General features: G+C 40.0%; 2 protein-coding genes across 7 annotated transcripts in view; one reads left to right on the top strand and one right to left on the bottom strand.

Moving 5' to 3' along the window:
• Positions 1–12,608, bottom strand: part of LOC114154533 (membrane-associated phosphatidylinositol transfer protein 2) — a 52,589-nt gene extending 39,981 nt beyond the window's left edge. For all 5 annotated transcript variants that reach the window (XM_028033696.1, XM_028033698.1, XM_028033700.1 and 2 more), the window contains exon 1: positions 12,482–12,608. The gene's annotated coding sequence lies outside the window, so the exon portion shown is untranslated. The remainder of the gene's footprint in view (positions 1–12,481) is intronic.
• Positions 12,609–13,027: 419 nt separating this feature from the next.
• Positions 13,028–17,321, top strand: mtrfr (mitochondrial translation release factor in rescue). 2 transcript variants are annotated; one of them, XM_028033709.1, is made up of 3 exons: positions 13,028–13,165; positions 15,558–15,810; positions 16,679–17,321. In XM_028033709.1, exons 2-3 carry the CDS (start codon positions 15,586–15,588, stop codon positions 16,907–16,909), a joined length of 456 nt encoding a protein of 151 aa, XP_027889510.1. In that variant the 5' UTR covers positions 13,028–13,165; positions 15,558–15,585; the 3' UTR covers positions 16,910–17,321. The 2 variants fall into 2 exon arrangements, with proteins under 2 accessions (XP_027889510.1, XP_027889509.1); XM_028033708.1 differs by lacking the exon at positions 13,028–13,165 and having other exon boundaries at positions 15,364–15,810.
• Positions 17,322–17,406: the final 85 nt, after the last annotated feature.

The following is a 17,406-nucleotide window of genomic DNA, read 5'->3' as shown; positions in this document are numbered from 1 at the left end:
ATCATCACAGCAGTTAAACAAGCTGGAATTAAACAAAGAATAATTAACTTCTAATAAAAGCAGAACCGCTAAATGTTGGATGTTTATGAGTTCTGAGAGAATCCCATTTCCAACATAACCCTAAAAGGTAATAGGTTTGTGTAACAATACAGACACAAAAAGTAACAAGCAGTAGCCTTTAATGGATTTTCTTTAACAAACTCCCAATGGCACAAAAATCAGACCCTCTGCTGTCAGCAAGGCACTCATAAAGGCTCATCCCCACCAGGGCCAGCCCAAAGTTAGAGAGGGACTTGAGCAGAATTAGATTTGAGGCCCCTCTTCCTTTTAGCATCACCACCATTCATAGCGCCTCAGCACTGATGTGGTACAGAAAAAAGCCTGCATCTTTCAAGAAGACCAAGAGGAACCAAAGCCAAATTCCTTGCTTGTGTGTACAAACAAGCAAGGTGAATAAAGCTGATCCTGATTATTTTTCTGCAGGAGTTTTTTTGCTGATGTATCAAAGTACCCCACTGCTAGCCACGCAGTGCAGGACTTTCAAGATGAAAGAATAAAGGCAGCTCAGTTTCTCACATTAACTAACCCTATTGAGAACTTGTGGGTCTGTCTTAAATGGGAGATTTTCCGTAAAGGAAAACAATCCACCCTTCAGAGTAGTGTCTGAGAGGCTGTGCTTGCTGCTGCACATAAAGTTGATCATCAGCAGATCAAGAAACTGACTGATTCCATAAATGGAAACCTTTTAAACCTTTGTAACTATTATACAAAGAGTCATTGCTGATGTTGATGGCTGGAGGCCACAAGGATCTCCTGTAGCAGTCTAAGTTACAGGAATCAAGAAGCCTCTGACTGATTATATTATTTGGTTGTAAGACAGTCTGTTGAAGAGGAAGCTCAGGAGTCAGGATTGTCTATTTATTTTATGAAGCCTCCAGAGGCTCCGGGAAAGATCCAGTGTCCTTTATCAGCTTGTTGAGCTTTCTAAGTCACTGACTCTGAGGCTGCTACCCCCAACAGATGATGGCATGAGGAGACTGCACTCTCCAAAACAGACTTAGAGAAGATCTGAACCATCTGGTGCAGAACCACACAAAGCTGCTCAACGCAGGCCTTCAGGACTCTGGGCTTGACACCATCTTGTCTTGCCTTCTTGTTCTGGCTCAGTCTCTCCAGCTGCCTCTTCTCGTGACTTCTAGAAACTGACGGGTAGGAGGGGAAGTCGAAAGGAGCACCAGCATATCCTGATTTGGCTAAAAACAATGATGATGAAGCAGCAGGACACATGCCAGAGATGGAAGACAACAGATTTGTGGTGTGACAGGAAAGTTGTGGGTCAAATGTGTGTGAGAAGTCTGCTTGGCTAAGGCAGAAGAAGAGAGTGCCGAGTTTCTTCCTGAAATGAACCTGTTGAAGAATGTTACGTCATTGGCTCTATCCAGACTTCAGTTTCTCTGATCCTTATTTAGCTAGAAGCCTGTGGTGTCTTCATTATCACTGACCTCACACATCTTAAATTGCTCTGCTGATGTTTGAACTTCAGCTACTGCCTGTAAGCCTTTTTTCTTATTTGGCCGGTCTTTCAGGTTACTGGTGACCCAGAGTTGGTCACTGATGAAGCATGTCACTGCTCTGTTGGGGATGGTGTTACCCACATAACGCGGTTGGCAGAGGGCATCCCAGTCTAGAGCCTCAAAACAACCCTGCAAAGCTTCTTTAACTTCCTATGATCGTCCTCTCAATTATTTTCATTACAACTTGCCTCTGAATGAGGAGTTTATATTATGAGCATGGAAAATAAAATCTAATTAGCCACGAGGAGGTCTTGCAACACAAGTGTATGTATTCCTGACATTTGCATAAAACAAATCCAACATCGTTTTCGCTGGTAGAGCAGTGTAGCAGAGACTGAGGCTTGGTTAAAATCTTCACATAATCCCACAAATGCATTAGGATCTTGTGTCTGTAGCTAAGCAACAACTGACTTGGTGACAACACAAGCAGAGTTGGCAACAGCTAATTGTGCTAGTATAACACCGGTGAACTCCCTTTTTTAATAATACGGACAAAAAAACTTCCAATTGAATGTCCAGACTACATGAACAGCATAGCATGCCCTGGATTACACATCCAGTGTTGAAAAGTTGATCTGATGGAGGGAAAGATAGAGAAATGTTGGGATCAGGGATGCCATCCCTCAGCCAAGTCCTAGTGAAACATGTAAAACTTCATTCCTGATTCTCTGGTTGGATCCTTGTCATTGCATTTATTTTGTTTGTCAGAGTTCACACAAATCTCATTTGAATAGAAGAGATGGTTTGATTCCCTATTTAACTCATTCAGGATTTTCAGTCGTTCAGGTATTATTTCAGTTTTTTGAAATGTTGAAAAGCTGCTCCTGGCTGTAAAAAGCTGTCTATTTGCTATCGCTGTGCATCAAAACAACTGTCCAAAAGTAAAAGAGCAACAGCAGTCTAGTCAAAGGAGGCCCTCATGTAACATGTAACCAAAACATGTTACATGTTTTTTTGTTTACATTTATTTCAAAGGAATAGTTAAAAATCAATCATCAATAGGGGTACCAATAATTGTGCTCTTGGTCATTTTGTTAAAAACAATTATTTTTTAACTTATTTCTCAAATCAAAGAATGCGTTTTTCTAAAATAATGGGGGAAAAAAGTAATACTGCAACAAAAAAGTAATTACACTACTACTACACTACTGATTTAAAGACATGTTACACAATTTTACCAGTGGTGCCAATAAATGTGTCTGACAACATATATATATATATATAGTCATGAATCACCGAGCTCACTCTTAAATCTAATTTTAGTTTTTCAACTGACGGTTACACCCAGTAAAACTTGTACAGAAATTATTTTGCCCACGGCCATATTGTATTCTGTTTCCTGTTGTTTTGTCCTCTCCATCATTGCTTCAATTGGGTTGGGGTTACCATGGAGGCACAGTAGGCTCTTTATTGGCTGCCAGGACAAGAAAGTCTGAGTGACAGAGAAAGTAGAGACGAGAAGCTGCCAGGGCCCATACTTCTTTCTCCTGTTTCTCCTGTCTCCACTTTCACTTTTGTTGGTTTTCTGTTCCTCTCCCTCACAGCTCACTGCACCGCACTTTGCTTTCTGCCAAGTGAAATAATACAGTCCACTGAATTATTAATACACACATTTAAAACAGATATAATTAGGCAAACAAAAGAACCGACTATACAACTGACCTGGTGACAACACAAGCAGAGTTGGCAACAGCTAATTGTGCTAGTTAGCTGTCAAAACATGTTGAGTTTTGCAAACTCTACATGTTAATTTCAAAGTACTGCTTTTACTTCTATAAGAATAATTTAGTTAATGGCAATGTCTAGCAAATGCCTTGTACATTTGTGAACCAGGTCCACTTCATGTTGTTTTGCATTAACTTCGTTTCTTACCAACTAAGCACAAGGGTGGTTACAAGCATCAAAGGTAGATATTGGTTTTTAAAACTTAGTTTCAAAACTGCAAAATATTTATGTTCATAAAGATTCTTTCATACCTATACTATCGAGAAATCATTTGTAGATAAATTTCACCTGAGCGGTGAGCGGCTGAGATTAAAGTGGACCAGAAGACTTTACTGAAAAGTGTGGGCAGATGATCTGAAAAACAAAACAAACAGGCCAAAACAACACAACAGTGTGTTTAAAAAAAACTCATATGGTGGGTATTTATTAGACTCATAATTGGAAAAAAAAAAAATTATTCCTTACAAGCACAGCGGTTTAGAACTTATCTGCTGGTCAACCAGCTGCAAAACGCTTTGATTTATAAAAAGGAGGTTTGTCTTTGAACTAAACACAAAAAAGCTGCAGCTGGTTCACCTTCTACTTTTCCATTATGCAACATCAGTCTCTAAAGCAAACCAAATCACTGAATCATCAGCTCATTGAGCAGAGCTGATCATTCAGAGGACACGTTGAAACTCGGATAAAAGACAATCCATGATAGCAAAGCTTGTTCTGAAAAGCCGCCTGTTGCCCTTTGCTGGAATACCTTAAACCCATTTTGTACAGCCTTTCCAAAAAGCAAGCTGCCCACTGCCCAAAGAGTAGAGCTGTCCCTTAAGCTGACCATAAAAGGCCAATTTCAAATATGGGCCTGGCTAAATGGCTGTAGTTAACATTTCAGTGGGTTCTGAGGTCAGGTTTCAAGTATCATGGTAATTCTTTGGGATTTTCTCCTCAGTTCCGTATACATTAAAACCCAGAAACATTTAGACCTAGAAAAAATGTTTGCTGACGTCTTCCTCCCATAGAAATTCACAGAATAAATAAATTCTCGCCCGGTGGAACACAGAACTACATTTGGATGAAAAGAACAAGCAGCATTTTACATGCTTAAATACATACAACCCCACTAACATTTGAATAAACACCCCCCAGCAAGTTCCACACATTTTGTTGCAGTCAAAAAGTTTCTGGCTTGGACATTTGACCTTTCTTCCCGGCAGAAATAGCAGAGCTCATTAAAATTAGTTTGTTTCCTGACACAGGCATGGCTTTTAAGCATAAATTTTAGTCAAGATGAGGTTGAGGCCATTACAGACGGTTAATATTAGCCTGCTTTACCTCTTCCAAAACCAGTTTTGATGCATGTTCGGGACCACTGTCTTGCTGGAAAACCCAGCTGTGTAGCTGTGAGTTGAAAGGAGGTCAAAAAATGTGGCAGTGACCCTCTTAAATTAATATTCACACCAAAGCAACACTAGAACCTTTAGCAAAACATACATACCCACAGCATGTTGCTCCAACCACGGTGCTTTATAGTTGGTTAAGTGTTCTCAATCTTCTAGTCATTAATATCAAATAGTTCAATGTGGAAATTAGTTTTATGGTCAGATAAGACAAACAGAGGGACATATTAACAAATTAATGAATTTGTTAATATAAAAAAATAAAATTTGATTCCTTAAATCAATATGGTGGCTACAAAAAATTGTGATGTCAGGTTGCAACTCTCCAGCGGTCATTTAACCTAAATTAGTCAGCTGTGTATATTTGTAGGATTGTGTGTATAATTATACACCAGTAAGTCAGTATAGAAAAACCTGCAGAAATTTATTGCTAGACCAAAAAAAGGGAAAGAAATGATGGGAAGAGAGGAGGGGGAGTCAGCATCTACTCTATTTTTAGACTTAGAGAAATCAGGTGTCTGTGGCCTGTAAAAAAATAAAAAAGGATAGCGTGGGTAAAACGACATGAAGCTGTGTTGTCATTTTTATTTTACATGATCCATGACTCAGAGTGCTGCAAGAGCTTAAAGAGAAACACAGGGAGAACAAAACACGAAAGAACAGCATGAAGCATGTTCCATACTGCAGAAAACAGTGGAAATGAGAACGCAACCACAGAGGAAAAAACAGGCCTCTGATGGTCAGTGACTTTCCACAGCAAATGAGTTGAACAAACAGCATTTCTCACAGCAGACAATGCTCCTTGCAGATTAGATTAGCTTCTATTACATCGACTTTGCCTCACAGAAGCAGACCTTCCTGCTTAAGAGCAAAGAAGTTTTCTTGTGGAGTGTGTGTGTGTGTGTGTCAGACTTCCTCCATTTCGCTTCATCCACAAGCCTGGTGAACATAAATGTCCTCCTTCCCTGACAGCACAAATTCAATTGACTTGATTGCTCTTTTATAAAATGAAACTCTGGTAAGGACACAGCGAGGGTGGACGGCTGCTATAAAAAGACCCCAGCTCTTCTTAGAGGCCACCCACCCACACCGCCAGAAACGGTGGTGTCCACGAAGAAGGGGGGGGGGCGTGGAAGAGAGCCGCACAAAGCATTTGTTTTATTTCCCAGACAACGCTTCGGTAGGACCATTAGCATTGACGTGCTATTCATCAGCAGGCTCATCAGGGATGCGCGGGGACAGGCTGTACCCCTTTCGTCCCTGTCAACAGCTCAGCCCAACCTAGCATCACCTGTTCGAGGGAGTCGAGGTGGGAGGGCGGGCGGTGGGGGGAGAAAGATGAGGTTTTTTGGGACTGAAGGCGCAGAGAAAACACAACGTTCTGTTCAGCGCCTGACTGACGCCCAGGTACAAGATGGAGGCACAACTCGGGTTCTGTCAAGATGCCCGACAATCACAAATAATTACAGAAGATCAGACATTGAGATACAGCAAAAATATACCATGATGAACAGTGACAGAGTTCTGTCTGTGCAAAGCTTAAAATCACAGCAACTCTGTAAACTGCTGAAATGGCCTGTGTGTGTGTGTGTGTGTGTGTGTAAGTGTGTGTGGGGGTGTGTAAGTGTGTGTGGGGGTGTGGGGGTGTGTGGGCGTGTAAGACGGTAATCGAATAAACAGGATGTGATGTTCTTCATCTATCAATCATCATTATCCAATTCAGAAGGGGATGTTAGGCTGATCGTCACAAGGTTTCAGCGCAGAGCTGAAGATCCAAACAGCATGGTGGGAAATTTATATGTAAACAATAATTTTAATATCAATACTCGTGACTTTTTAGTTTTTAAACCTGCAGAAGAAGACGTAGAAAAACAGTGCTTTGCAAAGTACTCGTGCTGCCTGAACATTTTCAAACAAACAATGTATTTTACTGGGATTTAACGAAACAATAAGTAGTGCACAATTGTGAAGTAAAAGGAAAGGCATACATGTTAACCTTTTTTGTTTGTTTTTACAAATAAAAATCTGACTTTCACTTTTATTGAATATTTTAAAGAGCAACTTTTCAGTTCAGCTACAGCTGCTAGTCATTTAGGCCATTTCTAAGCTATGCACATCTAGAGACTCAAGTTTTTTGCTCCAGTCCTCCTTGCAAAGCTGGTCAAACCAAAACATATAAAGTCAAGTTGTTGTTGTATTTTTTTTTTTTTTACCATAAAACAAGTTTTCATGAGTGCATATTTCTAAAACTTAAAAAGCTATTTTTAATTTTAGCATTTTGCAGCTTTACGGGCTCTGGACAGTTTATTAAAAGCAAAATGTACTATAAAGGTTGCTGACCATGGCTCTCTATTTAGTCAGTACGAGTGCTTTGCTGTTACCAAATTAACAAGATACCACCTGAAACCCCTGAAAACCAATGAATAAAAGCCCATTGAGTATTTCAGAACACTTGCTTATAAGTAGATGTCTGCACAGATCAACACTTCCCAAAAAGGGGAAAAAAATACCAGGTAAATTTCCCAAATAGGGTTTTATCTGTCAAACACAACTAATGTAATGAGAATATTTAATGTGAGAAAACAAATGTAACCCTATGATAGCTTAAATGAATACTCTTTGAATACTCTCAGCATCTTTTCATAGATCAAACAATTTTAAGCAATTTTTAAAATTTCAAGTAAAGCAGTCACGCTAATCCAGCTAATATAAAGCATATGGATACTTCACCGCACAGAGATATGAGATTATAGTCTGTCTGCTTCGTCTGTTGACTCTAGCAGACCAGAATATCAAAGTAAGCAGTCATTTTAACAGTCGAGCAGCTGCTTCATCTCTGCCTCTATCTCCTGCATCTCGTCTGCTAGTCCTCAAGATTACAGCTTCTCCTGGGTCGGAGGGGAAGTAATTGTGTTACCTGGTGAGTGGGATGCTTGAAGCAATTCATAGTCTTTTAAAACATACCGAAGTTAAAGCCATGTAGGGAGTAAAGACTTCAATGCTGCAACAAACAGCACATTAAATGTTTTCCGTAACAGACTAAAAAGAGATTTACAGTTTCCACCTGGTGCTCCTTTGCTCTTCCTGTGCAGCAGATCTGAGCTGATAAACAGTGCAGAAAGCCCCCGTTCTGAGCTCAAATATGTAAGCAGCTGCATACGTCACCCAAACTTTTACCGGCAGGAAGTGAGTCTCGACTCTCTACTCTGACGAGCCATCACTCAAAGGCTTCACACTCACTTGTGTTCTGTGTTCTTCTTGGTTACAGAATTACATATTTGTGCTATTGGGGTGGGTCTGATAAGTTAAAGTGAGGGTTCCTGCAGGAAAACAGATCCGTCACTTGCGTGCTGCTATGAATACTCAAATGAGGCCGGGAGACATGCTCTAGAGCTGCGGGCTCCTCTGTCAGGAATTTTCCACTCCGCCGTCACAACACGCAGACGTACAGCATTTATTTACAGTGTTTTCCTCATGACCAGCAGCAGCTTGTCAGGCACTCCTGTAACTGTATATACCATTGCTGGAGTGGAGAGCAATTTTAGCCTCTGGAAGGAGATCAGTGCGACCCAGAAGAGCAAACATTAGCAGAGGATTTGCACAATTAGAAATTATAGCTCCCCATTCACCAGGAAGCACACTGTGGAGCATCACAACATCCAGTAACCAGGTTCACAGCAACCTGCGCTCCATCTTTTACTGGCACAGTTCATTTGTCTGATGTTAAAATTAAACATTTATCTCACGGATGTATGAAAAGCATACTTAAATTTTTTTTTCTTCTCTCATCTGTTATGAAAAATACAAAATACAAAAGTAAAGCCAGAAATATACATTCAAATCCGTGTTCAGAAATCCTTAAAAGACCAAAGGAATAAAAAAACACAATTCAACTCCCACATTAATTTTAAGTAAACCAAACCTAAATCTAGAAATCTTTTACAGCCAGAAAAACAATATGTGCTGAATTAATGTTTAATATGTGATAAATGAGAATCTGCTTTTCTGGATTAATTATTTCAAATTGAACTTTTCAACATTTAATTTGCTTATAAAAACAGCAGAATATAAAACAGTGTGCTGTCAGTCCCGTTTCTTACTTAACATTACAATATCATAAAAGCATCTTGTTTGAAAAAAAAACAAACTTCTTTTGACGGGAGCTGAAAACTAAGATGAGAACATTGCGCACAGTCCTAATGTGTGTTTATAAAAGCCGCGAGGGCTAATGTGAAATCAGTGACCCCTGCATGAGGCTGTCTTTTATTCCCATCTGCACTTATTTTTTGAGTCAGCAATGCAGCAAGACTTCATAATATTCTGGTGGAATTATAAAAACATTTAGTTTAGAGCGCTTTGCAAAAGTGTTCATGCCCCTTGAACTTTGCTGCCTTGTTTCACCCACAAATTTTTATGTATTTTTATTGGTAAGGGGAACTGGAAGAAAATGAGAGACGGTTTTCTAAATTTAAAAAAAGAGTTAAAAGTGTGGCAGTTAATTGTATAACTCGAGCCAATAGTTTATAGAACCTCCTTTTTGCTACAATCACCCAAAGTATTCTAGTGTATGCCTCAACCAGTTTTCATGTCTGTACTTTGACTAGGTCATTCTAACAAATGAATATTCTTTGATCTAAACAAAGTTTCTCAATTCTGGTGTGGAATGCCCATCATGTTTTGGGTGTTTCTCTTCTGCCGTACATCCAGCTTAAATGGATGTTACACAGGCTTTATAAGCCTGGTTAACAGCCTTTTAAAGCATTTGAGACCAACTGGAGCAGAGACACATTTAAAACATGGAGGAATGTGGGCCCTGAGGACCAGGGTTTAGAAACACTGATCTAAACCAGCTCTATTGTCACTCTGGCTGTTTGCTTAATATTTTGTCCTGCTGGAAGATGAATCTTCATGCTACTCTCAAATCTTCTGCAGCCTCTGAAAGGTTTGAATCCAGAAATTAAGCTGGTTTCACCTCGGAGCAACTTTGCTGTCCTTCTTGCAGAACAAGAAGGACAGCATACCATACTGCCCATACCATGATGCTACTACTACCATGTTTTACTGTGAGGATACTTCGTTCATAGTGAGGTGAATGTTAGTATTTCACCACACATGGTGTTTTGAATCTAGGTCATGTAGCTCACTAACTATATGACTGCTGAAGGCTAATGATTGTACTGGGTTTTTAGAGTGTCTGAATGCAAAAACGCACAGCAAACTTTTTCAGGTTCCCTTACATAAAATTCTGCAAACCAATTAAATATTTCTACACAACAAAAATATTAAGTTAGTAATTGATTGGAAAATAGTGGCCAAACAGGGCAGAAACATTTCCCTAAAGATTTAAAACCACCCTGTAGGTGTTTAAATTTGCATTTGTAACAAAGCCTTTTCCCATTTAGGACATAGCGTACATTGTGCAAGTTTCTGCAGGGGGGAGGGAAGAATGTCCAAACCTCAAAAACTGGTTAGGTGTATGAAACAGGAATTGTTGCGTATGCAGCAAAGAAACCTCAGCATTATCTTAAACGGTCAAAACGACAGATTTAAGCTCATGTGCACACAAACAAATTTAAGAATCCGAAAATTCTTTGCTTCTTCTTGAAACAAGCAGCATGATCACAAACTTTTTCCTGAATCTTAAGTTATATTTTTTTTAAATGCATCTCATTGCAAGAGTACAAAAGTGCTGAAATGATATGGAGCTCAGAAAAGAGCTGGGGTTTTTTTGCTGATTGCTGTTGTATAATAATCAAAAGGAACAAAACCCAAAATATATGTAAAAAGCTAACAGCAGGACTTATGCTGTATATACACGTCTTAAAAACATCAAGCATCCAGGACTCATGTTTTAACACGTCAAAGCAGAACTTACTTCAGCCGCAGCAGTGCTGGCCCACAAAACTGCTTGTTTTTGTGTGTGTGCCCTGAATTTCTGCCTTCAACACATTTTATCTGCATGTTTCATCATGTTCAATTAGGTTCAAGCAACGGTTTCAGTTTCGTAACGTAGCTTTTACATTAAAACCCCACAAACTCACAATTTCCAATCTTAGTTGGAAGATCTGCTGAGGTGTTGAGCGGAAAGCAGAAGGTGAGAGCGGAGTGACAAAAGGTGCAGCCGCTCCTGCCCTCGTGGAACAGTGATCATCTGGACAACAGGCACCACAGCCTGCGAGTCAGCGCTGCCTCAGTGACTCACACTGGCCCTGCTGAGTCAAGTGGAGGGACTCTTGATGCAGAGAATTACGGACTCACACTGGAACAAAAACAGGCCTCAGGTATGCAAGAAATTGCTGGCATGCAGGTTCTTGGTATACATAAACACGATTGACTGCTATTCCTCTGTTCCTCGAGAGGCTGCAGAGATAGAGACTCGTCAAGCATGCTGTTATTTAAAGCAGAGCAGGGTCTTACATAAAGTCTCACGCCTATGTGTCACTGTGTAGGCTCTCTGAGAAATGGACACACACAAAAAGGACAGGTCATGGCATGAAGCTTGAGGAATACAATTAGTCTGGCACCATGTGCATCTGCACACCGTTCAAACAGCAGCCATGAAAAGACACAGAGTCGGTTCAAGGCTGTTTGTGGCCTTTCCACCACCATCAATATTCACAGATCTAATAATAGACCCTCTGTATCATCCATCTCAATGTTTATTATACACATAACCATTTTTACTGCAGTTTAGAAAGTAGTACCCTGTGGAAAGGTGCATCACATATACTGGGAAGCTACTTGTTCAGGAACAAAATATTAGAAATGCATGGGAAGGGGCTGAACATCACAACAACATGCCACTTGCTATATTGTTCTTGAATGTTGCAATGACGATATGATTTGGAATAAATAAACAAATACTTAAATCTAGAGTGTTAATGAATGTTTTCTCTGGTTGAACTGAAAACACAGGCAGAGAGTCGCAATGCCTTTATAAAATTAGATAATATTTATTGGACTGTATGAGGCCGAATGTGAAACTGTTTATATGATTGGTTTATTTCAAGCAAAACATTAAATTTTGATGGCCTACTATATTCCTCCCACTCTCCTTCAGCTTGAACATTTTGATAGAGGCTTGACACACAGTGACAGTCCATCAAACTGGATGAATATATTATTTGCAAGCAGTTTGAAATATCCCCACCTGAAATTTTACAGCCAACCAAATATTGCATCAGAGTCAGTATAACTGCAACCATTGAAAAGGGATCACAATATTGATTTGATGTATTGTGCAGCTTTAAGTTTGATTCCATACTTTAACCATTTCTATACGTGAACTCGCCCAGTTTGTCTTGCAAAGTGCTCCACGACGATAGTTTTAAGTTGGTGCTATATAAAAAGCAGAATTGAAAACATGTGGTTTTCTTGAGTCTATTCAATGGCCATTTCTGCAGGGGAGGAGGGTAAGGCATCTGCTCCCAGGGGGCAGTTTTTCTGAAAAGCCCATATAAAAATCATATGCATGATAAGATCTGCCAATGTCACAGTCGGGGTATCAAAACACCTCCTCATCTGTTAATGCATTCCTCCCTGTGAGCTGCAACAGGGTTATGGATCACAGGAGTGCAGGACAATGCTCTGCATGCAAAGTTGGTCTAAACACGTCTGCTGGAGAGCGAGCACAGCACATGTTGAATGCACGGCTTGTAAGGAAAATAAGATTTATCGAAGGTGGCGTTACATCCCCGAGAAGATGAACTGAAGTAAACCCACCGTCTCTTAGTTACCTAGCAACATGGCAGCAGGGTAAAGGCAAACTGATGGCTGGCAATGCTGAAAACATACCTGAACCCGATGCACATCTGCCTTCAACACACTCCTCCTCCAGCAGCAGCAGCAGTCTGGGATTCAAAGTTCATCAGTCTCTCCTCTGGGTTTTATGGCCACCACCTTCTTCCAGTAACACAGATATCCCTTCAGCATGAGGCAGCCTCCGAGCTCAGCGATGCCATGGCCGAACGGAGCGCAACAAAAGTCAATGGCTGATTTCCGTTCACTGGCTCGTCCGTCTGTTTGTTTGTCTGTCTGTCCCCTCGGCAGAGGAAGGGATGCGGGTACGACGTTTAAAAATGACACCCGTAGACACATCATCAGCCCCGGGGGTGGGCTACATGAAACCAACCGCAGGTTCTCCCCATGTTTACAAAATCTGGCAACATCATTGCGCGGGACAGCAACACGCTGGATTTCCTCAATCGACAGAAAAGGCCAAAAGCTGTGTAAACGTTAAAATGTCCTTGGAGTATCCGCACTACGATCCTGTGAGTTGGTGAGTGGGCTCGTCCTGCGGTGAGGAAAACGCAGACAGGGCTGTGCTCAGGCCATTGGCTGCTCCTTCCGTCCACAGAACCGGGAAGGGCGACGAGAAGACGAACAGGGAGCTCTCACCATCATAACTTGCCAGTCCTCTCAAGACTGAACCGCTGTTTAGACTTCAGCCTTCCCAAGCGCGACGTGAATACAACGCGGGTAAGGAGAGCATTATACTTCCGGTAGTCCTTTCAAATTAACAGTCCAGAGTGACGTTGCATTCGTTTAAGACCCAAAGCGCCCTTCAGTTTTCACTACAGTTTCCTTTTTGAATGTGCTACTTCAAATGCTAACGGACCACATCAATAGAACACAAGGAAAAACGACAAAAGAAAATTATTTTATTTTTATTTTGAAAGGATTACCAACGTAATTTTCGGCATTTGCACTTCTACAACGCACGCTTAACAATCTGCAAAGCGTTGAGCGTAGCGCTCCCCCTGGTGGCAATAAAATATTTTGGTCGAAACCAGACCACAAAGTTGACAGATGCACCACTAGACACACCTTGGGCACACCTTAATATTCTACACGATTGAGATAATTGCATTTATCTCAATGCAGTTATTTATTTATTTTACTTATTGTATATATTTGACTTTTTGCACGGGAGTTGCAATAGAAATTTCGTTGGATCCTGTTCAATGACAATAAATGCTATCTATCTATCTTATAAAGCTCAATCTCTACTGGTAGTCCACAAGAAAATTTTCACACTAAAAACTAAATGTATTCATTTCATAAAGATTCAATGAGCACCACTGTGAACATGAGTGCATCTGTTGGGGCAGCAGCATCAGAGCCAGGGATCTAAAAAGGCTCAACTGACTGATAGAGAAGGCTGGTTCAGTTCTGGTTTTGTTCTAGGGCGAATGTGGAACCTCTGAAGATGATGATTCAAAGAAGGATTCTTCATAAAAATCAAGAAAATTATGGACAACCCAGGCCATCCTCTTCATGAGTCTGTCATGGGAAAACAGAGTATCTTCAGTCAGAGGCTTCTTCAGATTCAGTGTAGTGCAGACCACTACAGGAAATCTTTCCTGCCAACAGCCATCACTATCTACAATAACTCTTTGAAAACTTTGAATTAATGAGTTACAACAACATTTAATTTTCCTTTGGGAATAATAAAGTACTTTTTGAATTGAAAGATTAGATGAAAATGTAAGTTTCCTTTCCACATGCTAGACAGATGTCGTCACAGGTCATCAGTAACAGATTGTCTTTTCCTGATGACCTGTTTCCTGATTTACTCATTTTAGTTACTGTCAGTGAGGAACAGGAAGCATTACATCACAGTCCATTAATGTGTATGTGGAAAAAAAATCAGAGCTATTTTTATCCAGGATGTATTTTCTGAATAGCAGTGTAAGTTTATTAGATTTTTTTTATCCTTTACATGTCTCATCTGTAATAAAATTACATGATACTACATAAACAACATAATTTTAAATAACATATAACTACAGCCATGATATAGATGTTTATATGTTTAAATTTGTTGTGAAAGACACTGTACATGTCCTCCACCACAGGCTTGGTGTACCTTTGAGGTTCCAAGGACTGCTTTCCTCGGGACGTAGATGTCAGAGATTGTTACTTGAATCTGCAGAAACTACTCTCCCAGTATAGAGGTCACAGGTCAAAGTCCTCCAATGACCACTGCCACCACTGAGGCTTTGCCTTTCTTTCAATACTCTGGTTTATTCTTCTTTCAGCCCTTGGTTTTTCTCAAGCTTCTTATTCTCTCTTTTGTTGAGGTCTGTATTCCATAGAATCACAATACCTATCATTAATCCCCTCTTTTACCGTTTTTCTATCACCACAATGTCCAGTTGGACAGTAATCTCTGGTTTATAATCTGGATCCCAAAGTCTAGCAGGATCTTATCTCTGTCACCATCACTCTTTTTAACATTTTAACTGTGGGACATCAGGACCTTATTTGGTACATGAGTTCCTCTGCACTATTCCAGGCACTTGGTTTTGGCCTTCCATGATGGCCAGGGGTGTCCAATTTGTCCTCAAAAGCCAGTGTCTTTCATCTGGGTTTTCCTAGGACAGTTTCTAATCTCTTCCCATGCGGACCAAAATGGCCAAAGTCAAAGTACTGCGTTGTTTTAGAAATAGAAATGTATTGGTATGTGGACTTGACTTTGACTATTTTTAAATATAGTTCTACATAAACTACATTAAAAATTCATTGAAGGGAGATTTGCTATATATATATTATATATATTTGTGCCATATAAATAAACTGAACAAAATGTTTTGTTGTTTAATTGATTTTTTTGTGTGTTGCAATTTTGATTTGTTCCACTGTTCAGCATACGGTGGTGCTATTGAGTCAGCAAAACCTTCATTGTCGCCTCGAAGAAAAAAAGCAAGCCTGCTGATTGGACCCCTATTAAAATAAACAAAGCGGAAGGTCGAGCTTCACAGTGAGGTTTGGAGGCTGCTCCTTCTTCGATCTGGAAACTGGAAAGTTTTAGTTTTGCTGCTGATTGTGTAAATTGCAATGTGATGTCATCCCTTCTCCCGTTCACCAGCAGCTTACTGGGAGCATCCAGGCGGCTCATGTGGAAAAATACTCCTGGTCTCTCTCCGCTGCTCAGACTGACCCCGCCTGCACCCTCATGGGTTGCGGCTTTTGGTAAGAAGGACCTGCCGGATCTCCCAGTCCTGTTGGAGGAAGAGCTGGAAGAGCAGTTTGTGAGGGGATCCGGGCCAGGAGGACAAGCTACTAACAAAACCAGCAACTGTGTAGTGCTCAAACACATCCCCACCGGGATTGTAGTGAAGGTAGCTCTCCTATTTGTCCCATTTTTAAGGCTTAGCTGTTGTGCTTTCTGGCTGACAGGGTTTACTTTCTCTGTCAATTAAATCCGCACTACTATTTTTGCATGTGATAAACAGTGGATAATAGATTTCTGATTTTCACCGATATTTTAATATACGAGAGTACACATAAAACGTCTCTCTAAAAACTAGCATTTATTATAATTCCCATTTATAGTAAGTAAATGTACCCTTGCCTCGGGATTATAATGCCTAAGAAGCTTAGGATCATATTTATTTCGCACAGTTATTACATACAATCTCTTATTAATCCACTTGGATTAGGTTACATTAATTAATAATTAATAGAATCAATATATTTTATCTAAGCGTTCAAACAGATGCTACACCTTAAAATGCTAGACTTGTATTGTGAGGAAGTTCCTTAATATTACTTTAAAAAGGCAGAAAGGTAAGTGTGAGCAGTGATGTATGTTTTTATGTTTTAGAGCTGACGTTTCTAGTGCTGATTGGTCAGATTATATTACAACAGCAATGAATCCAAGTGGATCATTAAAAAAAAGAGGGTAGAGGGAGTCAGGAAAAGGACTGCCATTTTATCAACTGATTGTTTTGGGTTCCTAAAATTTAAAAAAATCCACAAATTCTCTCACTGTCATACAAAAAAAATTTTTAGAAAGTTTTAAAGCAATCGGTTATTTTTGTCGGTCCTCTCCACTTTTTAATAACAAAAAGTACAACATTATATGTGAAATATTTAGAATATATTGCTGTGAAACATATGTACTTTAATACTTTAATTTGCTGGGAGCTAGAATTGGGAATTGTGTTTTATAACTTCTGTTTCTCTCTTATTCATCCCTTCCTGTAGTGTCATCAGACCAGATCTGTGGATATAAACCGAAAGCGTGCCCGGGATATAATGAGGGAGAAACTTGATGTGGCGTATAAGGGTGAACTCAGTGAGTTGGTGGTGAAGAAGAAAGAATCTGTGTTGAGGAAACAAGAAAAACGGAAGAGAGTGAATGAGAATTTGGAGAGGAAAAGACTTTTTAATGAAGCCTTGGCTGTAGACAATAAACCTGGAGATGACAACGCGTAAAATGTTTGTGGGGATAGTCCATTGTAGGGGTGCACCGATTTATTGGCAGCCGATTTATCGACCCCAAGCTTCTTAATTTTAGGAGATCTGTGATCGGCTGATATTGTATGTGAAGTCTGCCTTATCCACTGATCTTATTGGCCTCAGCAAATGTCCGAAAATCAACTACTGTCATCTGTTGCTCTGATGTGAGAGAGGGTTGACTGATAGATCAGCCCACCAGGTCATTTCTGCATGTTTGCAGTTAAAAATAGTCAACCCACTGTGAGTGACATTCTTCCTATATTTAGCTATATCGGCCAGATCAGGCTTTTTAGAGATCAATAAACTATGATCAGCCAGAAAACTCCAATCGGTGAATCCCTAGTCCATTGTAATCTTGAAATAAACAGTTTATTCTTTCTGAAAAATGTATTATAAATCCTGTGTTATTTTTATTCTCTTAGTTACTCAGGGTTATTGATCTAATGATAAGATTTTTTTATCTATTACTGGTA

Source organism: Xiphophorus couchianus, chromosome 12, assembly GCF_001444195.1.
Source record: "Xiphophorus couchianus chromosome 12, X_couchianus-1.0, whole genome shotgun sequence".
Lineage (NCBI taxonomy): Eukaryota > Metazoa > Chordata > Actinopteri > Cyprinodontiformes > Poeciliidae > Xiphophorus > Xiphophorus couchianus.
This window is presented reverse-complemented; position numbering and strand designations above follow the sequence as displayed.